At 43.8% G+C, this 27811-nt stretch overlaps 1 protein-coding gene and 1 long non-coding RNA gene across 4 annotated transcripts in view; one reads left to right on the forward strand and one right to left on the reverse strand.

Annotated features, from left to right (window-relative positions):
* LOC123455342 overlaps nt 1-6040 on the reverse strand; it is a 44624-nt gene extending 38584 nt beyond the window's left edge. Inside the window, exon 1 of the long non-coding RNA XR_006633852.1 lies at nt 5992-6040. This is a non-coding gene — a long non-coding RNA (uncharacterized LOC123455342). The remainder of the gene's footprint in view (nt 1-5991) is intronic.
* Nucleotides 6041-6313: 273 nt separating this feature from the next.
* Thoc7 (THO complex 7) lies at nt 6314-27040 on the forward strand. Of its 3 annotated transcripts, none has more exons than XM_045135856.1 (8): nt 6314-6367; nt 18497-18614; nt 19424-19551; nt 19814-19900; nt 23022-23079; nt 24752-24818; nt 24907-24976; nt 26322-27040. In XM_045135856.1, exons 1-8 carry the CDS (start codon nt 6349-6351, stop codon nt 26471-26473), a joined length of 699 nt encoding a protein of 232 aa, XP_044991791.1. In that variant the 5' UTR covers nt 6314-6348; the 3' UTR covers nt 26474-27040. The 3 variants fall into 3 exon arrangements, with proteins under 3 accessions (XP_044991791.1, XP_044991794.1, XP_044991793.1); XM_045135859.1 differs by lacking the exon at nt 6314-6367 and adding an exon at nt 6769-6870; XM_045135858.1 differs by lacking the exon at nt 6314-6367 and adding an exon at nt 6923-6989 and having other exon boundaries at nt 26342-27040.
* The last annotated feature ends 771 nt before the right edge of the window (nt 27041-27811 follow it).

Here is a 27811-nt window from a genome sequence, read left to right on the forward strand (position 1 = left end):
GACCCTACCTTGAAAAACCAAAGGGAAAAAATAAAGAAAGAACAATAGAAGCAAGTTTATTTTTAAGGCCAAGACATTTTAAGGATTTCATTCATAGATGTCACACATTTTTGATTTATAATGCCCTCTCTCTTTTCCTTCAACATTTAGAGGAAAATATGATTCAGTCTGTTTGTTGTTGTTATTTGAGATAGGGTTCCACTCTAGCCCAAGCTAATCTGGAATTCACTAATTCACTATGCAGTCTCAGGCTGGCCTCAAACTCAAGGCAATCCTCCTACCTCTGCCTTGCAAGGGCCAGGATTAAAGGCGTGTGCCGCCACGCCCAGCCAGACCCTTTTTTTTCCCTATAGAGAAAAATCAATTTCAGTACCCAATTTGGGGGTTATTTTAATGATAGCAGAGAGCTGGAGGTATAACTTCGTGGTACAGTGACTGTCTACTACGTGTGAGGTCCTGGATTTGAGTTCAGTGGGGAGAGAGGCTGCAGAATTAGACAAGTGTTTCAGGTATACTCCAACCGTGAAATCCCTGGGGTCACTGTGAGGCCACGGAAAAGAGTGATGAAGGGTTTCAAGGGATGACAGACTGGAAAGTACTGTGCAGTTTTCAGCATGGATTTCTTAATTTAAGGGACAAGTGAAGAGCAACGTTCAAAGGACTCTCGCTCACAGAGCAGCTAGGATGCTGACAGATTGCTGCTCTTCCTCCCCAGGTAGCAACATGCCTCTGCTTCACCAAATTCATCAATCCCACTCCCAACTTCCTTCAAGGGCCTCCCTCTTACAAGTACCTCTTAACCTTAACTAGCTCACTTTTGAAAATATGATTTTTTTAAAAAAAAGGATAGGGCTGGAGAGATGGCTTAGCGGTTAAGCGCTTGCCTGTGAAGCCTAAGGACCCCGGTTCAAGGCTCAATTCCCCAGGACCCACATTAGCCAGATGCACAAGGGGGCGCACGCATCTGGAATTCATTTTCAGTGGCTGGAGGCCCTGGCGTGCCCATTCTCTCTCTCTCTGCCTCTTTCTCTGTCTGTTGTTCTCAAATAAATAAATAAAAATAAAAAGCTTTATAAAAAAAATGGATTAATGTGAGTTCAAGGCCAGCCTGGGCTAGATTGAAACACTACCACAAACCCTCCAAAAAAAAAAAAAAAGTGACAGGTTAATACCTAACCTGTTTAGAAATAGCTGGGCGTGGTGGCGCACACCTTTAATCCCAGCACCCGGGAGGCAGAGGTTTGGAGGATCACCACGAGTTCGAACCCACCCTGAGACTACACAGTGAATTCCAGGTTAGTCTGAGCAAGAGTGAGATCCTACCTCGAAAAAACAAAAAAAAAAAAAAAAAAAAAAAAGAAATAACATATCTCATGGTATATACCACAATTGTACATGTTGACTCAAAGCCTGGATCCTGACCTTGCAGGCCCCTTCCTATGTACTAACAAGGGACTCAGAACTTTATACAAGGAACTTCTAGCCGGCCCCCAAATATCCCTGCTAGACAGGCATTATCCAGATGGAAAACTAGAGGGTTGACAAGTGAGAATGAGAAGCTACACTACAACCTGAGTCTGTTGTTTGAACTTAGGAAATTGTTTGCCCAGCAGGTCCTGCTGCCCTACAAAGGCCTTCTTATAGTGACTACCTCCCAGGCAAACTTCAGAGTGGAACTAAACGAACTCTTTACTAAGGGCTGGGAGCAAGCTCAATGGCCATTTTCTGATGATTCTTAGATATAACAGAAAGACAGTCACAGTGTATGCATACAGGCGTGTCTATCAACTGAGTGCCATGCCCTGCATGAGAACAAGACGTAAGTGCCTTTGCACCTCTAATGCTAGTTAGGTCGAAGACAACTTTCAAAAGTAATGAGCACAAAGACAGTTTTAATTTTCTTCCTCTTGGAAATGATTATTCTCTCTCCCTTTTTTATTAAGTGAAGAGTGATGGGTTCTTTTTGATTTTTTAAGCCTGTATCTCTTTTACAACTATATATCCTATTTGCAGAAGAACATATATATGTATGTGTGTGTGTATATGTACATCTACACACACGAAGCATGGAAGTCACGACTGTGGGAGGGCGAGGAATTCCTTGAAACCTACTTGTGGAGCCAAGGAGGTCCACAGACACCAGCACAGCCCTTGCTTTGACAACACATTTCAGAAATACTGTCTTTACAAAAGAAAAATTTTTTAAATATATTTATTTATTTATTTGACAGCGAGCGAGAGAGAAATGGACAGAGGGAGAGAACAGGCATGCCTGGGCCTCCAGCCACTGTAAAGGAACTCCAGATGCGTGGGCACCCTTGTGCATCTGGCTAACGTGGGTCCTGAGGAATTGAACCGCTAAGCCATCCCTCCAGCCCTAAAAAAGAAAATTTAAAAAGGGCTGGAGAAGACGGGTACGCTGGGATTAAAGGCATATGCTACCATGACCAGGTGAAAAAGAAAAGCCGGGCGTGGTGGCGCACACCTTTAACCCCAGCACTCGGAGAGGCAGAGGTAGGAGGATCACCATGAGTTCAAGGCCACCCTGAGACGGCATAGTGAATTCCAGGTCAGCCTGGGCTAGAGCGAGATCCTACCTTGAAAAACCAAAAAAAAGAAAAATAAAAAAAGGTGGTGGTGGGGTTGTGGAGAGATGGCTTAGCAGTTAAGGCACTTGCCTGCAAAGCCAAAGGACCCAGACTGGATTCCCCAGGATCCATGTAAGCCAGATGTACAAGGTGGCACATGCGTCTGGAGTTCGTTTGCAGTGGCTGGAGAGCTTGGCACATCTGTTCTCGTCTCTATTTGCCTCTTTCTCTATCTCTCTCAAACAAAAAGAAGAAAGAAATTCTGTCTTTTTACAAGTCGAAGATACAGCTGAAACAGCTCTCATAGGTCTTTATACTGGTAAGTAAACACACTCACTTCCTTAACTAACATCTCCTCAGAGGAACCAGGAATCCAATGGCAAACCAACCACTAAATGTAAAGTCTACACATTCAAAGTCCAAATCAGCTTTGCTGTTGTCACTTAAAACATGCTACCTCCAGGGCGCAAGAGATGGCTCAGCAGTTGGAGGTACTTGCTTACAAAACTTGGGGGCCAGGATTTAATTTTTCAGTGCCCCGTGAAGACAGATGTACAAAGTGGTACATGTGTCAGAAGTTTGTTTGCCTGGGACATGAGACCCTGGCACATCCATCCATCCATTTATTCTTTCTTCCCCCTCCCTCTCTTAAATAAATAACTATTTTTTAAAAAAATATTACTTCCAATTTTGTGTTTCTACCTATATCTTCCCCCAAAAGAAAGAAACAGGAAGGAATATGGCCTAGTAGGATGTCTCATCCATCCTAGTTAACATCCACAAACAGCTTTGAGCTGGGTGTGGTGGTGCACACTTGTAATCTCAGCACTTGGGAGACCAAGGTAGGAGGATCACCTTGAGTTTGAGGCCAGCCTAGGACTACACAGTGAATTCCAGGTCAGCCTGGACTAGAGCAAGACCCTACCTTGGAAAAAAAAAAAAAAACATAAACAACTTTGGAGAAATAAAAAAGATCATTTCTAACATTTACTTCAAAATGTTCTTTCAATATTTGATATAGAAAGTTCTCAATGTTCAACTCATAAATCTTTATCAATGCAATCCTGAATTAAACTATTTGCCTTGTGAAGATTTTAAAGAACCCATAAAGGCTCAAATTATGTTTCCTATCACTTGAGTTAAGGAATGTTTATTTCCCAGGCACACCTGAAACTTCAAAGTCTTTCCGATCCTTGTGATTTTATTTGGTTTATTTCATTCTTTATATTGATTTAATTGCAGACAGAGACAACAAATAAGACAGAGAACAGACACATCAGGGCCTACTGCCACTGCAAACTAATTCCAGATACATGTACAATTTTGTGCCATGTGGCTTTATGTAGGTAGTAAGGAATCAAACCCAGGATGTCTGTCAGGGTTTGCAAGCAAGCACCTTTAACCACTGATCCATCTTTCCAGCCCTTCTAATCTTATTTAGAATTTATTTTAGCACTATCTGACAAAACTGACCAAATGACCTTATAAACATGTTTGTCAGGACTCATCAATGAGCTGATGGAAATTTTAAAGTTATAGGGGGCAGTGATAGTTTCCTATAAAAACACGAACAATTATTTTAAATCACCAGATACTGTTTCAGAATTGGTAAGATAGATCAAGAACCAATTTAGAGGCTGGGAAGATGGCTCAGAGGCTAAAGGTGCTTGCTTGCAAAGCCTACTGGCCCTAGGTTCAATTTTTCCACCACCCATGTAAATGCAGACTGGCATTCATTTGTAGTGGAAAGAGATCCTAGAAAACGCACACATACACACACAAGTAAAATTAAAGAGAAAAATAAATAATTTTAAGAATATCATTTCAGTATTTAACAATTTCCTTAACAAGAAACCCATCAACAGGCTGAAGAGAAGGCTCAGTGGTTAAGGTGCTTGCCTGCAAAACCAAAGGACCCAGGTTCAATTCCACAGTATCCATGTAAAGCCAGATGCACAGTGGTGCATGCATCTGGAGTTCATCTGCCCATTCTCTCCTTCTCTCTTTCCCTCTGTCTGTCTCTATCTCTGTAAACAAAGAAATAAAATTTTTAAAAAAAGAAAAAAAAAACTCCCATCAAAATGTCACTTGGATAAATAGAAATTTCATTGCCATTTCCAACTTACAACGTGTAGGTGTACTTGAGATATGACACGACTCTTGTGGTTAATATCCTCTCGTAAAGCCGGGAAAATGAACAGTGTATAGTGTACAAATAAGACCAGTCTTTAGGCCAACATTCTTTCAAAATCAGGGAAGTTTCACACTCATAAGGACAGTTACACCTTGGAATCTTCACTCAAGGTAATTTCTGCCCTTGCGTCAAAATTTCTAAATCTTGGGGTTATTATAATGTTACCTACTTAACTAGACAGACCCTCGATTAAGAATAACATTTTACACTAAAATTCCTGCCAAGAAGATTTAAAACAACTCTTCACTGCCACACTTCCCGCACTTCCAAGTGTCCCTCTTTGAAAGAACCCAGGGAAAACTGCAGGAAGTGTGTCCTGCTTCACAAAACGAATGGAAACCATCAGAGGGACCCTACACAACTGCTTCACCCGGGACATTAAGACGCAAGGCCCTGGGGCAGCTGGGGGGCCGCGCAACGCGGAAAACAGGAGATAGGGCCCAACCCCTCCCAGCTGGGCTCAGACCCGGGGCGTGCGCCAGGCGCAGGTCCTGACTGTCCCGTCGGAGGCCAAGTCGCCTGTCACCGCTCTCAGGGTCGCAACTTGCAGGCAAGTGACTATGGGGGAAAGACGCCCAGGCAAGCAAGAAACGTGTGAACTCCGCGGACGAGGCGACGTTTCTCCCTGAGCACCGCCAGCCTACTTTCAACTTCCCCTCCCGGTGGATGGGGACCGTCGCATAGGAAAAAAAAAAAAAAAAAAGCATTTATTTATTTTGGAAAATAAAGATACTGAAGGGAAAAGAGAACACCCCACCAGGATCCCCGACGGGTTCTGGGTGCCGGGTTAAGGACGCCGCCTCCGAGGTCGCACGCGAACTGCTCGCAGAGGTCGCTGAAGTTTCTCTCCCGGCCGCTTTGCTCCCCCGCAGCGCAGCGCAGCGCAGCGCACCATCCGGGCAACCCGGGGTGTAAAGAGGGGGGGAGGCGTGGGGGGGTCCTCGCGCCGGCTCCCCCCAGGCTCGCGTGCCAGCGTAGGCGCCAAGTTCGCGGCCACCCAGCCGAGCCTGGGCCGCCGCCCTCCGCACTCCCCCCCCCACCCACCCCAGCGCAGCGCAGCGCAGCCCAGCCCAGGGCCCGGCCCGCCCTGTCGGCGGCGACCCGGAGCGCGGGGGACGTCCCCCACGCACCCCCCCACGCGCACCCCCCCCCCCTCACGCGAGGTCCCGGAACCCCGCGTCCCCCGCCGCCCGCGCCCGGGGAGCTCACCTGCGGCCCGCGCCGGCCCTCCGAGCGGCCTGTGGGCGTGGGCCGGGGCGGGGGGGAGCCGAGGGGGCCGCCGCCGGCCGCCGGCCTCGGCGCTGCTCTCGCCGGCCCCTGCCGCGCCCCCCCCTGCCGCCCCCCCTGCTCCTCCTCCGCCCTGGCGGGGCAGCGCGGCGGGCGCGCGTGGGTCCCGCGGCGGCGGCGGCGGCGGCGGCGGCGCGGCTCAGGCGTCGGAGCGGGCGTCCGCGGGCGCCGCCGCCTCCTCCTCCATGGCTGTTTACCCGGCTGCATTGTGGGAGTTTGACCTCCGCCGCCGCCGCCGCCGCCGCCGCCGCCGCCGCCAGGGCCTGCGCCGCGCACGCCATGGGAGCCGTGACGGACGGTGAGGCCCGCGCGCCGGCCTGGCCGCTTCGGGGGGCGGCCGGGAGAGAGCGGGGCGATCCCCGTAGGGCCCCCCCCACCTCCCGCGGGCTTCCCCTCCCTCCATCTCCCCACGCCCCGCCCGAGCGCCGGGCCTTCTCCCCGGGCCGCTCTGGCCGTGGCCCCGGCTTGGGAGGGCCGGGCCGGGCCGGGGGCGCCGCGGACACGCGCTGGGGGTGTGGGGGGGGCGGCGGCGCCCCGACACCGCCCTCGCCGCCCCGAGGCCGGGAGCGCGGCGTGCGGAGCGCGGGGAGGCCCGGGCTGGGTGACTGGGGAAAGGAGCGCGGGGAGGCCCGGGAGGACGAGCCGCGGCGACCACGAGGGTTGAGCCGGGCGGCCCGGGGGCGGGGGGGGGGGGGGTCCGCCGAGCGTCCTGGGACTTGGGAGCGGCCACGTTGGGGACATGATCCGGAAGGAACGGGTTGGGGATGGGATGCCCCGGAGCGTAGCTGGGAGCCTGTCACGGTGAGTGAACTGTAAAGAGTGAGGAAGGGAGTTTGGGGGAGCATCTTCTTAGAAGGAAGAGATGTGAATGGGGTGCCTGGAGGAACGTGCTCCCGAGGGTCCTGGAGGGAGTTCACACGGTAAGTGAGACCCAGGACAGGATGAGGCCCGCAGTGTAGATCCGAGTGCGTGGTTAGGGAGGGGAGTGCTTCGGTTAGAAGGAATTGGGGTGGGGGGGGGGTTCTAATTCGTGGACACTTGCTATTTTGGGAACTGAGAACAGAAATAAGTGGGCATTTGGGGGGAGGGGGAAATGGACAGGTAGCGCCGTGCTGCTGCTGGGAGAATTTACAAAGCATGGCATTAGGGAGAAAGGAGGCCCTTTAATTTGGCTAAGGAAAACCCGGGGGTGTTGAGTCTGTAGGAGGATGGGCTAATCAGCCACTGTAGACAGAAGTGGAGAATCTGCTTGTAAAGATTTGAGAACAGATGGCCAGGAAATGGGAAGAACAATGATAGATCCAAATTGGTGGCCTGATGGGTGAGCAAGGTGGGAGGCAATGAAAGGCTGAGGGACCTAATGGGGAGTTTTAACTCTGCTTTATTCTAGGTTCCTTACTCAGGAGCTATTTATCTTACTTCAGGGCTAGGCCTTGGGTTTTACAACCCACAGCCAATAGGCAAAACCTCCAAAGTTGCAGTCTGATGTGACTTCTAATGTTGAATAATTAGTTTTAGAGTGGCAGATATTACCACAGGACAGGTACAGGATTGGGAACTGTAGGACTGTGTAATGAGTTGTTTGTCTATTTCTGTTGATGATTAGAAAACATCCCTGAAAAAGAAAGTTATTTTTAATCCTGTCTTTGAAGGATAAATACGTGTGTTTGGACTGGAGTTCCAGGTGGCCAGCCACTTGTGCGAGTCTCAAAATGTTGGAAGAACTCAAAGATGTTAAGTATTGGCTAGAATTTAGAAGGTTACAAACCGTAGATTTTTTTTTTTTAAGGTCAGTGGGGAGCCATTAAAAGTTTTAAATATTGGTGTGCTGTGACCAGGTTTGCTTTTATTTTAATTTGCCATGCTGAGGATTGAACCATTCGTGCCAGGCTAGTGTTTGGCCAATGAGCTACATCTACAGCCTCAGATTTGCATTCAGAACATACGTCCACTGTGCTTTGTGAAAACTGATGAGAGAAAGAGCCAGGTACTAAATTCCCTCTCTCCTCACATTTATGTGGTGCTTGTACCATGTGTCAGCCAGTGTTCTAGTTAACCCCATCTTATAGATGAGAGAGTAAGTACCTTGTCCAGTTGCATCGATGTAAGTTAGTGAGCCTGGGCTCAGAACCAGAACAGCTAGCCTCACATGGCTCTTTGTTAACTCTTAGGCATCTTTTCTCAGCTGCTGCAGTGCACCTAGTGAACGGTAACAGGGCCACTAAGATGGGTCTCCAACTAAGGGAATGCAGGAAGTGGACAGGGATCATTAGCAAGTAGAGAGGATGTGATAGGAGAATCAGATAATCTCAAGTTTCTGATTTGAGGGACTGATTGCCTGGGGGGCCACTTTATTAAGGTAGAGAACTTCAAAAGGGTAATAGATTCTGTCAGATGGGAGAGGAGAAAAGATGAGGTGTAAACATACCAACTACAATCTATCACCCCCTCCAAAAAAGGAATCCCCACTCTACGATTTACAGGTTTCTGAATATAGGGGTTACTTAGCTTGTTTGAGCCTCTAGTTGATTCTCTGTAATGTAAGCGAATCCACCTCACTGGGTTGATTTGGGGATAAATGCAAGTAAAAGTTATTAAAAGGGCTTTGCTCATTTTGCAATGAGTCTAAAAACTAGTAATGTTCAGTAAATATTACTAAATCTAAAAGCCATTTCACTAGTTTTCCTTCTACTTTTTCCTGCATGCATCCTTCCCTAGCTTCTGCTTTTGGTGGGAGAAATTGAACTGAAATCAGTACTGTGTGTGATCAGTCACAAAATCTACCCCATATAACATACAAGGTATTAGCATGAAATTAGAGGGAGGAAGGCCTCAACTCAAGCTTGAAGGCAAGAAGTAATAGTGTGTAATCAAACAAGTAAATGAGATAATTTCTGGGAAGAAATATAATTATAAAAATGAACTGGATGACAAAGTAAGGAGGGAGGGCTGCCAACAATCGGGAGAAGATAGAGTAGTCAACCTCGGAAGAGTGAGGTTTCAAGTAAGACCTGAAGGGATTGACCATGTGAAAAGCCCGAAGGTGTGTTGTATCCCAGATCAGGTGAAGTTATGTGGCATTGACTGGAGGCCTTTGAAACAGAGGAGTTAGTAATCCAGTTCATCATTTAGACCTTTCTATGTCTCTAGAAGTCCTTTATTTCTGTGGCTGATGCTAGAAACTGGTAGAGTACTATTTTGCTATCCATACATACTGGACCATAAATAGCACCATTTAGCTATATCCCCAGCCCAACATTGTCATTTCTTAAATGAAAACAGTGAGCCGGGTAAGGTGGCCCATACCTTTAATGCCAGCACTTTGGAATGAGGGGGAGGCAAAGATAGGAGGATTGCTGTGAGTTCAAGACTAGTCTGGGACTACAGAGTGAGTTCCAGGTCAGCCTGAGCTAGAGAGACCTTCCCTTGAAAAAAAAGGGGGGGCCCAGGTTGTAACTGACTGACTGACAACAACTCAGTTACTGGGCAAAGCCATCTCTAGCATTGTGGCCAACCGAAAAATAGTTGTCATGCTATTTAAATGTTAACAGTTTGTATTTTGTAGGTGATAATTTATAGGGTGCTAAGCAGTATTAGTGCCCTGATCAAAATCATGTCAAAAGCTTTTTGTAGTATAAGAGAAGTTTAGGTGGGAGGTGAGAGAGGGTGTGGAATGTGTTGTGGCTGTTCATTCCATTTAACTGAGCTTTCTGGTTTTGGCAGCTTTTTCTTTAATTAGAAAAGTGTAATGCATGGATATATGCTCATTAAAATTTAAAGTAATGATTTTAGTATGCCTGTAAATAATATGACAGGGTAATGGAACTGTGTAATAATGTAATTGTATATATTTTCCTGTGAGTGAAAGGTGACATAAGTCATTTGTAAATAGAAGATAATAGCACACACTTTATGAGGTGCTCGCAGGGATAAAATGTGTTAATGCATTAAAGCACTTTGAAGTTGAGTGACCTTTTAGTTTATTATCCATGCAAGCACACTTTTCAGAGTCCAGAAACAGGTGGGATGCATGTGCACCAGGGAGCGCCGCTCAGGTTGTTTCTGCTGGTGACTCAGCATGAATGAAGCAGGGTCTCTCTAGCGTCATCTAGTTGACTCCATGGATACCTGCTGCAGTTCACTCATTAATGTCTCTTCCGCTGGGAGATTTTCCTTAACTTGTACAATTTCATAAAAAGTTAGACAAACAGAGAAACAAGAGACCCCAGCACTGCTTTTTGCTATTTATTCATTCACTTATTGTTGAAATAAGGCCTTGCACTGTAGCTCAGGCTGACCTAGAATTCGTTATAGAACTTAGACTGGCCTTGAATTCATGGCATGCTCTTCCCCAAACCTCCTGGATGTTGGGATTACAGGCATGAGCCACCATACCTGGCTTAAAATTTTTTAGCTTAATTTTGGTTTTAAGTAATTTCCTTTTTTGCGTGATTTATTCAAACTGGTGCTAAGTGTCTCAGAAGAAAGCAATATTTACATGGAGGAATCAAACCATCTTAATGTTCTTTTATGTGTGTGTGTGTGTGTGTGTGTGTGTGTGTGTGTGTGTGTGTTTGTTTTAGGAGGTAGGGTCTCACTCAAAAAGTCAGTGCCACCACACCCAGCATTATGTATTCTTAATACTCTTGACTCTAAAAATTATCCTAATGATTTTAAACTTCTTGGAAGGTGGAGTCAGACGTTTTGACTTGGGAATGTAACAAATGAGCTGTATGTAATTCATCATAACAACTCAGGAGTGGTTGTGATCCAATGACAAGTCTAATAGGAATTTGCACAAACTTTTTTTTTTTTTTTCAAGGTAGGGTCTCACTCTAGTCCAGGGTGACCTGGAATTCACTATGTAGTCTCAAGGAGGCCTCAAACTCAAAACGATCCTCCTTCCTCTGCCTCCCCAGTGCTGGGATTAAAGGCGTGTGCCTCCATTCCAGCTGCACAAACATTTTTGTGTCCTTAGTTTTTCATGTTATTATCAATAAAATCATATATAAGCCTTTCTTTCATTCTTACAGAATAGCCAAGGCCATTTAGAATATTAAAGTCAATGTTGTAGAGTAAGTAAGATATGTTTTAGGTGTGCTCACTGTGAAGCTAACTGATGTCATTGAACATAGTAATGCACATGCCCTGTGTGTTAGAAACGATTTGTTTATTTATTTTTGATTTTCCAAAGTGGAGTCTCACTCTAGCCCAAGCTGACCTGGAATTCACTATGTAGTCTCAGGCTAGCCTCAAACTCATGGTGATCCTACTTCAGCTTCCCAAATGCTGGGTTTAAAGGTGTGCCCCATCGCTCTTGTCTCAGAAACTAAATTTAAAAAGATAGGCTGTCCTCAAACTGGAAGTGTACCTTTTTATTTTATTAGTAGAGTTGTGTCCTGAAATTTATATACATTAGTTCAGGAATTCTTATCCCAAACGTTTTCTAGCCAGTAATTGTCTACGCAGTGTTTAAGCAAGAAAGGCTGTGATCTTGCAGCACATTTGAGATTAGCAAATTTGTGATGAATCATAATTGGGCAAAATTTTGAATAAAGTACTGAGCCATGTTTAAGGACATAGTGTTATTGTCCTAACATTCTTACAGTGTGCAAGTTGTGAATTAAATCTAACATAACAGTCGTCTGCTTAGGGTTCCCCACGCCAGGAATCCTGTCCTTTCACTTTTTTTCTTCCATGAAGTTCCTCAGCAGTCCTACAAAGTAGCAAGCTTTATTCCAGTTTTCAGTTGAGGTTAAATGTTGATTTTGTGCACACAAAGCTAACACTGGCTACACTATCCAAGCCGTTTTCTGCAGGTTTTGATTTCTGGCCCAGGAAATTGGCTGCAAGAGGTCTTTATTTTAAAGAGAATTAGGGCTAAAGGTCAAGGATGGCCTGTAGATGTCTGGCAGGGAGTGCCCATGCTGCCAGAACTGGTCCTGCCACACTCAGGCTCATGCCACCCCTCTGCTGGCACTGGCCCCTGCCCTTTCCTAGCCCAGTATCTATTAGTCCTGAGCTGTCTTCCAGCAGCTTTGATGCCTCTCTCCTTCGGTATGGGCCACACGAGCTCCTCACTGCCTCCTCGCCAGCCTTTTTGCTTCCTGGCTTTTCCTGGGTGCAGTCTGTTGTATACACTGTCCTCTGTTTGGGCTTGCTAGAAAGCTCTGCCCGTGGCTCTAGCAGCTCTCCATGTCTCCCAGCACGTCCTGGATTTAGTACTGTGGCATTACTAGTTTAGACTCCCACAGTGTGGCTCCAAATGCCATCACCCCTTCCCGGCCTCCCTTACACCTTGGGTTCTAGTGTGCCTATTCCCTCACTGCTGCTGCAGCTCAGTTTTCTATTTGCTGGAGTAGGAAAGGGAGGACTTCAAGTGTCTTTCCTTCTAAACTTTTTTTATTTAGCATTTTTAATATATTTTATTTATTCATTTGTGAGAAAAGAGGCAGATAGAATGGGCCAGGGCCTCTAGGAACTGCATACAAACTCCAGACACATGTGCCATCAAGTGCATCTGGCTTATGTTGGTACTGGGGAGTTAAACCTAGGTCCTTAGGCTTCGCAGGCAAACCCCTTAACCAACTGCTAAGACATCTCTGCAGCCTTCCTAAACGTTTGAATACATACCTGGTTTAAAATAAATAATATTGGGCTGGAGAGATGGCTTAGCGGTTAAGCGCTTGCCTGCGAAGCCTAAGGACCCCGGTTCGAGGCTCGGTTCCCCAGGTCCCACGTTAGCCAGATGCACAAGGGGGCACACGCGTCTGGAGTTCGTTTGCAGTGGCTGGAAGCCCTGGCGTGCCCATTCTCTCTCTCTCTCCCTCTTCTTTCTCTCTATGTCTGTCGCTCTCAAATAACTAAATAAAAAATGAACAAAAAATATTTAAAATAAAATAAATAATATTTATTCATTTATCTTACAGCCTGTCTTCTACCTTCCCCTTATGCTGGCCCCTCCCATAGGAGCCCCTTTTAATATAGCAGTTCTGTCCATCTTTCCAGGGTGTGAATGCAAATGCCAGCATATGTAACTACATATCATCTCTGCCATTTTGATGTGAGAGCATACCACACGTACTGCTTTTCGCCTGGTATCTTCAGTTATCTCCATCATAGAGGACTTCCCTCATTCTAGTCTTCAGCCATGTTATTATATGCCAAAATGTGTATAATTTGTATCTCCCGTCAGGACATGTGGGTGGTTGTCTTTTATTTATTTATGAGAGAGAATGATTGTCGCACCAGGGCTTCCAGCCACTGCAAACGAACTCCAGACGCATGTGCCACTATATGCATCTGGCTTATTTGGGTACTGGGGAATTGAACCTGGGTCCTTTGGCTTTGCAGGCAAGTGCCTTAACTGCTAAGCCATCTCTCCACCCCAGTTTTAATATTTTGTTGTTATAATATCCTAGTGCATAATCTGCATGTAACTTAGTCAAAACTATGTTACTAGAAATTTAGATAAATGCTGGTAAATGCCATTAAGTTTTTATTAATATTTGTGAATATCAAAAGAGTCACTCAAAGCCGGGCATGGTGGCACACACCTTTAATCCTAGAACTTGGGAGGCAGAGGTAGGATTATCGCTGTGAGTTCGAGGCCACCCTGAGACTACATAGTAAATTTCTGGTTAGCCTGGGCTACAGTGAGACCCTACCTCAAAAAACCAAAGGGAAAAAATGGAGCCACTCAAGAACTGGACTGGGGAGATAGCTTATTGGCCATAAGCCTGCCAATGGCGGCAGTTTGATCCCCAGTACCACATAAAGCCAGGCTTCCAGTGGTGCATGTGTCTATAATTTCAGTGTCCCTAAGGCAGCGGGAGACCAAATCAGGAGAATTCTGAAGCTTACCAGGCGGCTAGTCTGGCCTTCCTGGCAGCAAACAAGAGAGCAAGCCCTGTTTCCAACAAGGTAGAAGGATCAGTCCCTGTGTTGTAGCAGGCATATGCCCACATACATCTTATATCTAGATGTATATAATAATAATTATAGTAGCAGCAGCAGCAGTAGTAGTAGTAGTAGTAATACTAATAATAAATGGAGCCGCTCAGATTGTAACTCCTCTGGTTGCTTCTAAGCCTAAGAGAGCTTCCCTGCTTTGTAGTATGTGTGTCACTGTCCTTAACAATCACATCCTCAAGCATGCACACTGTGCTTCTCCAGTCAGGTCTTTATTCCACATTGTCAGACCCTACCCTTGCACCCTGTGGGCAAAATGTTCAAATAGTCATGTCTTGTGTGCAGGTGGAATGATTTTGATCACTATTGTGACAGTGAAGATAACACAGATGCTTACTACTCATTTTCAGTGCTTTAATGAGACAAAGGTCTTAAGAAGGCATAAAGTCCTGTGTAGGCATCACAAATCCAATATAAAATAGTGAAGCCAGACATGGTGGCTCACACATGAGAACCTAACTAACACTTGAGAGGCTGAAGCAGGAGGATTTTTGTTAGTTCAGGCCGTCCTAGGCTACAGAGTAAGATCCTGTCGTTGACACAAATGTTAAGATCACACCTGGAATTATTACAAAATGTGTTTTAAATATGTTTTTGTTAATCACTAGACTTTAAAAACTGGATATGGTAGCTTCTTTTTCTGTGTGGCACTGACTCCTGATTCCCTCAGATGCTAGCTGCCTGTTTCTTCATCCGTTTGCATGCACAGCCCCAGGTCCTCAGCAAAGAAGGGAGCCCACGCATCTAGGAGGAAGATGGGGGACTTGGGGAAAGCAGAAATAAGAAGAGCAAAGGATTTGTTTGATTGATTGTTTATTTTTTGTTTCTTTTGAGGTAGGGCCTGGGCTGATCTGGAATTCACTATAGAGTTTCAGGGTGGCCTCGAACTCAGAGCAATCCTCCTACTGCTGCCACCCAAGTGCTAGGATTAAAAGCATGTGCCACCACACCTGGCCAAGGATTTATTTACAAGCATCGGTACTACCAGTTACTGCATCTGTGGGCGATTCCTTTTGTAAGCAGAAACGGTGGCACACCCCTGCGATCTTGACACTCAGGAGGCTGAGGTGGGAGGTCTGCCTGGGCTAGAGTGAGTCCCTGCCACAAAAGGGGGGGGGGGCTGGAGAGATGGCTTAGCAGTTAAGTGAAGCCTAAGGATCCCGGTTCGAGGCTCGATTCCCCTGGTCCCACGTTAGCCAGATGCACAAGGGGGCGCAAGCGTCTGGAGTTCATTTGCAGTGGCTGGAGGCCCTGGCGTGCCCATTCTCTCTCTTCTCTCCCTATCTGCCTCTTTCTCTCTCTGTCACTATCAAATAAATAAATAAAAATAAACAAAAATAATTTTTTAAAAAGCATTTGTATTTACACATGTACAGACACAACTATGTGTGTTCTACATAGTATTCACTTGGAGCACTGTGTTTTATTTCACTCAGAGGGCAAATGGCTTTAGTGGCTAAAAGTTGTAAACATGATTTTTTTTTCTACCTTAAAAGGTAGGCTGACTTGGAATTAACTCTGTAGTCTCAGTGGCCTTGAACTCATTGCCGATCCTCCTACCTCTGCCTCTCGAATGCTGGGATTAAAGGCATGCACCACCATGCCAAGCTTTTTGATTTTGTGTTTTTAAAGTAGAATGTTAAGCTGGATTGGTAGCTTAGCAGTCTTTTAAAGCTATAACTGACAACTAAACTCCCTTCTAAAAATGTATGCCTGATGTTACCACAGAATATGTTTTGTTTGTTTGTTTGATTTTTATTCATTTATTTGAGAGCAACAGACAGAGAAAGAGGCAGAGAACGAGAATGGGCACGCCAGGGCTTCCAGCCAGTGCAAACGAACTCCAGGCGTGGGTGTCCCCTTGTGCATCTGGCTAGCGTGGGTCCTGGGGAATCAAGCCTCAAACCGCGTTTCCTATGCTTCACAGCCAAGCACTTAACCGCTAAGCCAACTCTCCAGCCCCAGAATATGTTTTAACACTGGAACTTCTGCCTCACAGTGCTTATCTCTGCTACACCTGCACTTTGTGTGTGTGTGTACTGGTTTTTTCAGGTTTCACACTAGTCCAGACTGACCTGGAATTTGTTTTTTATATTATTTTTTTATTTGAGAGAGAGAGAACGGCCTCACCAGGCCCTCCAACCCTACAAATGAACTCCAGATGCATGTGCCACCTTTACATCTGGCTGACGTTGGTCCTGGGGAATCAGAGCGGGTCCTTTGGCTTTGTAGGCAAGCACCTTAAGCTCTAAGCCATCTTTCCAGCCCCACACCTACACTTAATACTTCTGCCTACACACAGGAACTGTTGTTCAAAGATGTAGGTGTTGACTGATCATGCAGGCTCTCCAGAAATTGTTGAAACTTTAAATTTGTATTTAGAAAATAAGAAAAAGCCCTAAAACAATGAATAAGATGGCATGAAGAGAAATTGCAACTTTCTCACCTATATGCATGCAGTTCCTCCCATTAGAAGCATCACTGTTACCAGATTCTTGCGAGTCCAGATACTTTCTGAATGTGAACACAAGCTTGACAGCTGCAAGAGTGCCGCTTCCACCTTTTCACATTGCTCGGCACGCTGCCTGTACACTTGTTTTCATCCCACTTATTTAAGGAGGGTGTTTTTTGCATATATATCTCCATGTTATTTTGGCTTCATACTCTTACATGATTGCTTCATAATTTAACCTTCAAAATGTTACATTTTATTTAATTATTTTAGAGAGAGAAAATTGGCACACCAGGGCCTCAGCCACTGAAATTGAATGCCAGATGCTTGCGCCACCTAGTGGGCATGTGAGACCTTATGCTTGCCTCACCTTTGTGCATCTTGGCTTACATGGGGTCAGGATAGTCAAACATGGGTCCTTAGGCTTCACAGACAAGTGCCTTAACTGCTAAGCCATCTCTCCACCCCATTTTACAGTCTATAAACACCTGCTAAGAACATTCTTCTATATCTGTTTTTGTGCATAACATCTTTGTACATCAGTGCATATATATCTAAAATATAAATTCCTAGATGTATGTGGTAGCACATATCTATCAGGTCAGCCTGAGCTACATAGCAAAATCCAGTCTCAGAGAGATGGAGAGGGAGGCGGGGAGGAAAAGAAAAAGTCATAGAGTGGAATTATGGGGTCGGGAGGTATGTGCATTTTTGTTAAGTTATAGTCAGTGGCCCTAAGAAGTATACATGTGCAGCTGTGTAGCACAATTGTATTACCAGATTATGGCCTTTCTCATTACGACCCAGCATCCTTTTCTCTAGGTGAGAATGCCAGCTCGGGACTGACTGCTTGGGGGGCTAGTGGGGACTCCACTTGTTACTAAGTGTTGTCATCTGCAGTTGCTTTTGTGTTCCTTTTTATCCTTTTCCTTGGGGCAAAGTAAGATAGTGACTTGTACTCAAAAATCCCAGTATTTGTGCTGGGCATGGGGGCGCACGCCTTTAATCCCAGCACTCGGGAGGCAGAGGTAGGAGGATCACTGTGAGTTCGAGGCCACCCTGAGACTACATAGTGAATTCCAGGTCAGCCTAGGCTAGAGTGAGACCCTACCTCAAAAAACAGAACAAAAATCCCAGTATTTGGTAGGCCGAGGCAGGAGGGTTGTAATGAAATTCCGGGCCAGCTAAGGATTACGTAGTGAGTTCCAGGCTAGCCTGAGCTAGAACGAGATCTTACCTCAAAAAAAGAAATAAAAAGATTTTCGTTTGCTTGTTTTAAGGGTGAGGGAGATAGCTTACTTGGTGAAGTGCTTGCTGTACAACATGAGGGCCCGAGTTCAGATGCCAGTCACTCATGTGAAAGCCAAGCGTGGCGGTGTGCGCCTAGAATCCTGGCGCTGAGGAGGCAGAGAGAGGAGAATCACTGGGGCTCAGTGGCTATCTGGGTTCTGTGAGAGACACCATCTCAAACACAAGGTCAATAGTGAGACTGAAAAAGATAACCTCATGTGGACCACTGGCCTCCACACCCATGTGCCTGCACCCACACATTGAATGCACAGATACACAAAATGCTGTGGGAAAGGATCATTGAAAGAAGGGCTAACTAAATATTTCTAATTAACCCATTCCTTTTTCTCTGACCAAGCCCTTTCTTTCTTTCTTTTTTTTTTCTTTCTTTTTTGTTTTGTTTTTGTTTTTTGAGGAATGGTTTCACTCTAGTCCAGGCTGACCTGGAATTCACTAGGTAGTCTCACAACGATTCTCTTACCTCTGCCTCCAGATTGCTGGGATTAAAGGTATGCACCATCACATCCAGCTCAAAATACAAATATCTTTAATTGAGGTAAAAATACACATAAAATTTACAAGCCTAGCCATTTTTAAGTGTGCAGTGCAGTGGCATTAAGTGCATGTGAATAAGCAATGACCAACGATGCTGGCTGGTTGTCCTTGAAAGATTCCAAGAGCCAGATGATCATTTTAATTCTTTCTTTCCCCCAGACGAAGTCATACGGAAGCGTCTCCTAATTGATGGGGACGGTGCTGGAGATGATCGGAGGATTAATCTCCTCGTGAAGAGCTTCATTAAATGGTGCAACTCTGGATCCCAGGAAGAGGGGTACGTTATGTCTGTGCTGCCTCTCCCTTAGGCGTCCAGTGAAACTTCACCTTGAGTCATCAAAATCAGATTTTTTTCTTGCCTTCTATTTGAGATTTGAGGCCTTTATGTTCATATAGTATGTGGAAAGCACAGTGGCTAAAGAATACATGACTAAATTCATGCTTGTTAATTTTAATCAGTGTTTCATAAGAAAGAATATCTACATGAAAAATTCTCCTAATTAGTCAGTATAAAGTTGCTGCAAGACAGACATATTAATAATTTCATAACTTAGAAAAATTTGGACTCACTTTCCACATAAATGTATAAAGTGAAAGACCTGTGAAAACAGAAGTCTGAAGATAAGCTAACCCTCTAAAGATGTTTTAAATAATTTACATAAATTGGTTGCAAGAATTAACCTTACATTGATAAGAGCAACAGTCCCATCTTTTGTAACTAAAGCATTTTGTAAAATACACCACATCTGGAAAAGGAAAACAAGGAGTATCGGGTACTCTTAAGTTATTTTATTTATTATTTTGGTTTTTCGAGGTATGTTTTCACTCTAGTTCATACTAACCTGAAATTCACTATGCAGTCTCAGGGTGGCCTTGATCCTTCACTTGATCCTCCTACCTCTGCCATACAGTGCTGGGTTTAAAGGCGTGTGCCACCACGCCCAGCCTCTTATAGAATATTATTTTAAATAAAACCCATAATCCTGTAAGAACTTGGTGTCATTGAAGTAGTGATCGTTTGCCTGCATCACAGTGGGTCAATCTAGTTATGCACAAACATGTTTATTCTCTTTCTCTTTTCTTTAGATACAGCCAGTACCAACGTATGCTGAGCACACTGTCTCAGTGTGAGTTTTCAATGGGTAAAACTTTGCTTGTATATGATATGAACCTAAGAGAAATGGAAAATTATGAAAAAATTTACAAGGAAATAGGTAAATAATGTTTCTATATTTTTGTGGTTTAAAGGAAAATGTATCTGCTAACAGCTTTTTGGTTGTAGAATAACAATTATAATACTAAATGCTAGCTATAGAAAATGTGTGTTCTAGTTCAATACAGTACTTTGGGATAGTATAATTTCTTTTAAATGTCGATGTCAATTTTGTTTGCAATGGACTTCAATTTAGAAGCACATGGAAATGGATGGAGATTACGCATGCTGCTGTATCTATTTTTTTAAATCTTTTTGTGTAGAATGTAGCATTGCTGGAGCACATGAAAAAATTGCTGAGTGCAAGAAGCAAATCCTTCAAGCAAAACGAATACGAAAAAATCGCCAAGGTAATGGTTTTGAGGGATTTGCTGTGCAAATACTTTATTATTGACTACTATTTTCATGCAGTTTTTAATGTGAGATAAAAATCCATAATATGAATCAACTTAATTTATGAAAAAGAACTAGGAACTTTATTTAATTCTTTTAAATAAAAAAAAAATTTTGTTCATTTTTATTTATTTGAGAGTGACAGAGAAAGAGAGAATGAGGCAGAGAGAGAATGGTTGCATCAGGGCTTCCAGCCACTGCAACTGAACTCCAGATGCGAATGCCCCTTGTGCATCTGGCTATCGTGGGTCCTGGGGAATAGAGCCCCGGTCCTTAGGCTTTACAGGCAAGCGTTTAACCGCTAAGCCATCTCTCCAGCCCTTAAAAAAATTTTAATACTTTGTTAGATTAAGAGAAGGGAGCTGGGCGTGGCAGTACATGCCTTTAATCCCAGCACTGGAGAGGCAGAAGTAGGATTGTCCTGAGTTCAAGGCCAGCCTGGGACTACAGAGTGAGACTTTACCTCGGAAAAAAGAGAGAGAAAGAAGGAAAGGGAGAAAATACAGAGAGTTCCTGCCACGTGGAAGGAAGAGGTAGTAAGTAGAGAGCCTATGTAGAAGCAAGGGTTGCCCTCCCCACACACCATCTCCGCCCAGCAGAGCCGACATGACGGGGGCTTACCAGAGCAAGGACCTGGAGGTTCAGAAGTGGAAAGCCAGCAATAGGCCTTGCCCTTAAATGTTTTGTTTATTTATTTTAGGGAGAGAGAAAGGCAGATAGAGAATGGGCATGCCAGGGCCTCCAGCCCCTGCAAATGAACTTCAGATGCATGCACCACTTTGTGCATGTGGCTTACATGGGTACTGGGAAATCAAACCTGGGTCCTTAGGCTTCACAGGCAAGCACCTTAAACCTCTAAGCCATCATTCCAGCCCTGCATTTGTTTATTTTGGTTTTTTTTCGAGGTAGGGCTCACTTTAGCTCAGGCTGACTGGAATTCTCTATGTAGTCTCAGGGTGGTCTCGAACTCACAGCAATCCTCTTACCTCTGCCTCCCAAGTGCTGGGATTAAAGGCATGCACCACCACGCCCGGCCTGCATTTAATTTTTAAAACTATATTCTTGAATATTTTACTTATTTATATGAGAGAGAGAGGCAGTAGAGAGAATGGGTGTGCCAGGGCCTTTAGTCACTGCAAACAAACTCCAGATGTCTGTGTCCCTTGTTGATCTGGCTTACATGGGTCCTGGGGAATCGAACCAGGGTTCTTAGGCTTCACAGGCAGACATCTTAACTGCTAAGCCATTTCACTAGTCCCTAAAACTATATTCTTTAAACTGGAGAAGGAAGGCTATGCTGGGGGGAGGGGCATTGCTGAATTGTATTGATTACCTATTTCTTAGTATTAAATTTTTACTGCCTTATATTTCTGGTTTGAATAATGTGGCAGTTAAATAGCAGAAATGATTTATTTGAGGCTGGGTGTGGTGGTGCACACGTTTAATCCCAGCACTCTGGAAGCAGAGTTAGGAAGATCACCATGAGTGAGTTCAAGGCCATCCTGACTGAATTCCAGGTCAGCCTGGGCTAGAGTGAAACCCTACCTCAAAAAACAAACAAACAAAAGAAAAAACAATAACAACAAAAGTTTTATGTCAGCCTAATAGACATGGAGGTTTGCTTGCTAGTTTAAGGAGCTGCTTTCAAAGAAAGGAAAGAGGATTTACACCCATGGGGAGTCTTTGTTATGTACAAAGCAGGCAAGCATTGTCTGCCAGTTTATCAATAGCAGTATTCAAATTCAATCTCTCCTGTTTGTAAATTTGGATATGCCTTTTCTTGTTCATAGAAAGCTTCAAAATGTGTTTTAATGACAAGATCATTACTCCTTCTCATATACAAAGTAGCAAAAGGAAAAATTACAAACAATGTATAAGCTGTGGGTGGTGGTACACACTTGAAATCCCAGTATTGGGGAAGATGAGACAGGTGGATCCCAAGTTCCAAATCAGCCTGGGTTACAGAGTGAGAACCCCCATCTCAAAATAAATAAATGAGAAAGCAAAAATATAATTACAGTTATGATAATACGAAAACTGAAAGGAAATAGAAAATGTTATTTGCTACTTGTGGATTTTTATGACTTAGAGTCTTCATTTCGAGTCTGGGATTTTTGTTATTGTTTTTTTTTTTTAGTTTTAGTTTTAGTTTTTCCAAGGTAGGGTCTCCTGGCTGACCTGGAATTCACTATATAGTTTCAGGATAGCCTCAGCTCACGGTGATTCTCCTACCTCTGTCTCCTCAGTGCTAGTATTAATGGTGTGTGCCACCATGCCCAGCTGAGCTTTATATTTTGATGAGATAGTTAAGATGCTTTATATTCCTTTTTAAAATGTGGCTTTGGAGGTTTGATTCCTCAAGACCCATGCAAGCCAGATGCACGTCTGGAGTTCATTTGCAATGGCTGGAGGCCCTGGCGTGCTCATTCTTTCCCTCTCTCTCTCCCCCTCTTTCTCTGCTAAATAAATAAAAATATTAAAAAGTAAAAAAATAAAATAAAAATAAAATGTGGCTTTGGCCTGGTGTGAGGTCCCAGTGCCTGCCTTTACTCTTAGCACCCAGGAGGCCTAGGTAGGGAGGGTGTCACTCTGGAATTCACTGAGTAGACTCAGGTAGCCTCAAACTCACAGTGGTCCTCCTACCTCTGCTTCTTGAGTGCTGGGATTGAATGTGTGTGCCACCATGCCTAGCTCTTTACCTTTAGAAAAAGAAATGCTATTGACTAAGATCTGAAATTGATAATTGTTTTGGTGGGAGGAGGGAGGGCAAACAGTTACTAAGCTCCTTTTCAGAATCAGTCCACTTGATGATCCTGAGTTCATGTCTGCTTCCACCACACCCTTTCATGTATGTGGAAAACAGAAGTGAGATGTCCCTGCTTGAAGTATACCTGATGTCACTTATCAAGCTTATGGCTGAACCTAAGGGATAAGGGACCTGACAGTGTCTTCATCATTGTTCTCATTTCTTTATGTCCTGGGAGAAGGAATAATAGTGATTTATAATACTACACATTTTGTTTTAATAATCCATTTTTTTTTCTTAATTAATTTGACCAATATTTTCATGCCTTTCAGAATATGACGCTTTGGCAAAAGTGATCCAGCATCATCCAGACAGACATGAGACACTCAAGTGAGTTCAGAGCTTTGCTTCCCAGGGAACTAACCTCATACCTAAATGTTTAAGAGCTGGTCTAAACACTTTTGGTTTTTCGAGGTAGAGTCTCACTCTAGCTCAGGCTGACCTGGAATTCACTATGTAGTCTCAGGGTGACCTTGAACTCATGATGATCCTCTTACCTCCACCTCCCGAATGCTGGGATTAAAGGCGTGTGCCACCACGCCCAGCTAAACACTTCATTTTTAAAAAAAATTTCTTTGTTTGTGTGTGAGAGAGAGAGAGGGGAGAGAGGGAGGGAGGGGGAGGGAGGGAGACAGACAGGGAGACAGGGACTGTGAGCAAGCCAGGGTCTCTCATAACTGCAAACAAACTCCAGATGTATGTGCCATTTTGCATCTAGTTTTAGATAAGTATTTGGGAATTGAACTCAGATCAGCAGATTTGCAAGCAAGTACCTTTAATTTGTAAGCCATCTCCCCAGCCAACATTTCATTTTTCATATAAACTTATACTCACTGAAAAAGAAAGGTCAGATTTTCTGTGTACTATATTCTAACATTGATTTTCTTCCTTCAACTTTACTACCTATAGGTCCAAAATAAATGCATGTAATGTCCCTCAAAAAGAGAATGTATATGGGCTGGAGAGATGGCTTAGTGTTTAAGGCACTTGCCTGCAAAGCCAAAGGATCCAGGTTCAGTTCCCCAGTACCTATATAAATCCAAATGCACAAAGTGGTACAAGCATCTAGAGTTGGCTTGTAGTGGCTAGAGGCCCTAGCAACCCATTCTCTCTATATATATCTACCTTTCTCTCTTTCAAATAAATAAATAAAAGACATACATTGAATTTCAAGTTATTTCTAATTTTTTTTAAATACATTCAAGGTGAAAACTCCATCACATATACTGTCTACTATTGCTATATAGTAGTCACATAGTCAAATATGTATACTTAAAAAGAGTTGAAATGACACACTGGACACCTGATAGGACTCAGGGTTAAACAGGACTGAGATACAAGACTGGGAGCAAGGTTCAAAGGGTATGTGAGGTTAATCAATAGATTTTATTTCTTTTACCAAAAGAAAAATTAAAAATTTAGTATGATAAAAAGTCACAGTTTACTATTCTGTTAACTATTTACTTATTCTTTAAAAATTTAGACAGGTATGGTGGTAGACACCTTTAATCCCAGCACTTGGGAGGCAGAGGTAGGAGGATCACTGTGAGTTTGAGGCCAGCCTCGGCTAGAGTGAGATCCTACTTTGAAAAAAAACAAAAACAATTTATCTAACAGTTTAGACTTTTAAATATTTTTATTTACTTGTAAGCAGGGGTGGGGAGTGAACAGGCATACCAGGGTCTCTTGCCACTATGAACTCCAGATATATACATCACTTTGTGCATGTGGCTTTACATGAGTACTGGGGACTTGAACCTGGGCCTTCATACTTTGCAAGCAAGAACATTTAATAGCTGAGCCATCTCTCGAGCCCTAAAAGTGTAGTTTTAATGAAAATAGCACATATTTGGGAGATAAGAAGGAATTATCCTGTTTTAAAAGTCTCACCTTTGAGAATGTGATATAATTCCTTATTCTTATCCTACATTAAAAATACTGAAGTTTTATACTAACTGTAGTCCTTTTCCCCCAAGTAACAGTGCTTTATTTTTCTTGCCAGGGAGCTAGAGGCTCTAGGAAAAGAATTAGAGCATCTTTCTCATATTAAAGAAAGTGTTGAAGATAAGGTATGTGCATATACATGTCAGCCTCTGTGTGTTTGAGGGTGGGGGTGGTTGTACACTAACTTGTGTAACTTTGCTGTTGTGAACACAGCTGGAATTGAGAAGAAAACAGTTTCATGTTCTTCTTAGCACCATCCATGAACTTCAGCAGACACTGGAAAGTGAGTAGAAACAGCCTCTAAGGCCTGTGATGATGTTGAATGATTCAGGGTGTGTCTTCTAAGTGTGTACTAAGGAGAGAGAGTGTGCTCTGGTCTTGAACATAGGTACAGCTGGATAGTGTAAGAAACCACTCTTGTACAACTGTCTGTATGTGTGCAGAACAGCCTTATGTAGTAGTGTGCAATTTGTATACATGCCTACTACAGGATGATGAGTGTTTCTGGATTTTCTGTGGTTTATGGCGGTACTGTAATAATTCAGAACACAGGCAATCAGAGCATGAGGACATTTGCATGGACGGGGGGAGGGGGCTTGGAGGAACTGAAGACTTGCATGTGGGGGTGAGGTTTGGAGGAGAGACTTACACAGCCAGGGAGTTTGGGTGGGGCTTGGATGAAAGACTTGCAGAGCCTGTGAGTGAGTAGCCAGCTGCATGTTTCTGTGTTTCCTGATCTCTGGTTACTAAAAAATAAGGCAAAAATCTAGGTTTAAGATTCTTTTTTCCATTAGTAAGAAGAGAGTGCATGTGTGAAAGAATGAGTGCACCAGGGCCTCAAGGCACTGCAGACCAGCTCCAGATGCATGCACCACTTTGTGTACCTGGGTTTATGTGGGTACCGGGGAACCAAACCCAGGTTGTTAGGCTTTGCAGGCATATATGTGTGTGAGAGAGATATGTATATATATCACATAAACACACACACACACATATATATTTGTTTGTTTGTTTTTGTTTTTTCAAAGTAGGGTCTTGCTGTAGTCTCAGGGTGGCCTGGAACTCACAGCGATCCTCTTACCTCTGCCTCCTGAGTGCTGGGACTAAAGGGATGTGCCACCATGCCCAGCTAGATTTAGTTTTTAATGAAACTATCACAAAACTTTTAAAATTTTGGTTCAACTAATAAATAAGCACAACTAAACCAGCATTTTAAAAAATATTTTGTTTATTTTTATTTATTTTTTGTGTATTTTTATTTTATTTATTTATTTGAGAGTGACAGAGAGAGAAAGAGGCAGTTAGAGAGAGAGAGAGGGAATGGGTGTGCCAGGGTCTCCAGCCACTACAAATGAACTCCAGATGTGTGCACCCCCTTGTGCATCTGGCTAACGTGGGTCCTGGGGAACTGAGCCTCGAACTGGGGTCCTTAGGCTTCACAGGCAAGTGCTTAACCACTAAGATATCTCTCTAGCCCTAAACCAGCATTTTTAAAGCTAAATATTTATGTAGATCATTTGCAGTCATAACATTCCATTTTACCCTCTTTGCTTTAAATGTATTGGCTAATAAAAGATCAATATTTCCGTGTATGCACTGGATATAAACTTCAAGTAAAGCTGCCTAAGGCTCCGTTTCTTCTGAGCAGCCGACGACGACAAGCTGTCGGAGGGGGAAGAAGGCCAGGCCGCCAGCGTGGACACAGACCCGAAGCCATAGCCAGGCCTGCGGCCTGCTCCTCCAGAGCCTGAGGTGGCCAGCTGCGCGCTTGGGGGGCTAGAAGTTGTTGTGCTCTAGAGGTTTTTAAGTTTGTCATTGAAATTCTTTGCTTTTAAAAATAATGCATGTCTCAATCATATTTTATTTGCCTTGTTTTTTCCACTTTTGTTTTTTTGAAATAGGCTTTCACTCCACCCCAGGCTGACCCGGAGCTCACTTTGTAGCCCATGTTAACCTGGAATTCACAGCGATTCTCCTACCTCAGCCTCCTAAGGGCTGGGATGATAGTTGTAAGCTATCACACCTTTTCATTGTTTGTTTTTGTTTGGGGGGCAGTTTTGGGTTTTGTATTTCTTCACACAAAGGAACATGTGGTCATTTTATATTTCTTTTTATTGAACTGCATTTTTTTTTCAAGGCAGATTTCACTCCAGCCAGCCTAAGTTGACCTGGAGTTCACTATGTAGTCTCAGGGTGGCCTCAAACTCATGGCGATCCTCCTGCCTCTGCCTCCTGAGGGCTGGGATTAAAGGCGTGTGCCACCATACCGGGCTCTGAACTTCAGTTTTTATTCTTACACATTAGAAAAGAACATCCAAAATGGTTTAATAAAATGTGTCTAGCTGGATATTTGTGCTTATTCGTATTCTAAGTCGCTTTTGTTGTCTTATAAAAATAAGATGAAGGTGCATTTCCATGAGAAAATCAATCTCTAGAACTTAGTACCACCATTGGGAATGGAGTCTGTGCGTAGGCAGCTGTTCAGTGCTGTGGTGCATGTCTATTGTGAGCAAAGCTGCACGATGGAAGAGTCTCCAGTGAACACAAGCCATCCCTCTCTGCAGTGTTTTCCTCTCTCTCAGTGCTTTCTTCTGTTTTCTCCCTACTGGTTCCTTATAATTTTAATGTGAATGTTTATCTCTAAGTATGAACATTTAAAATTAACTTAGTAGTAGTTATATCCAAAGTGTCATACTTCAATTTATTTATTTTATTTTATTTGGTTTTTTGAAGTAGGGTCTCATTCTAACCCAGGCCAACCTAGAATTCACTATGTAGTCTCAGACTAGCCTTGAACTCATGGCGATCCTTCTAACCCTGCCTCCTGAGTGCTGGGATTAAAACTGTACCACCATGCTTGGCCAAACACTTCATTTCCCCTGACGAATGATGAGATTAATTTTTTTACAGAATTGCTCTGCCTTGAAAAGTGTTTTTCTTTTATCTGTCCTAGTAAGAATTATGAACCAAAAATAAAATGCATTTCTGAATTCATAATCAAAATCAAATTTAGAAACTATTGGGCAGAATAGTCTTAACCCCCTGCCTCCACATAATAACTCAGTAGGAAGATATTTTTTATTGTTTTTTTTTTTTCAAGGTAGAGTCTCACTATAGC

Source organism: Jaculus jaculus, chromosome 16 (genome assembly GCF_020740685.1).
Source record: "Jaculus jaculus isolate mJacJac1 chromosome 16, mJacJac1.mat.Y.cur, whole genome shotgun sequence".
In the NCBI taxonomy this organism is placed as follows: Eukaryota; Metazoa; Chordata; class Mammalia; order Rodentia; family Dipodidae; genus Jaculus; species Jaculus jaculus.

What these genes read in the sequence shown, in the direction of transcription:
- Thoc7 (XM_045135856.1), top strand. An exon ending in AAAAATTTACAAGGAAATAG is followed by an intron (nt 19,552 to 19,813) that starts GTAAATAATGTT and finishes CTTTTTGTGTAG; the next exon opens with AATGTAGCATTGCTGGAGCA. An exon ending in GACAGACATGAGACACTCAA is followed by an intron (nt 23,080 to 24,751) that starts GTGAGTTCAGAG and finishes TTTTCTTGCCAG; the next exon opens with GGAGCTAGAGGCTCTAGGAA.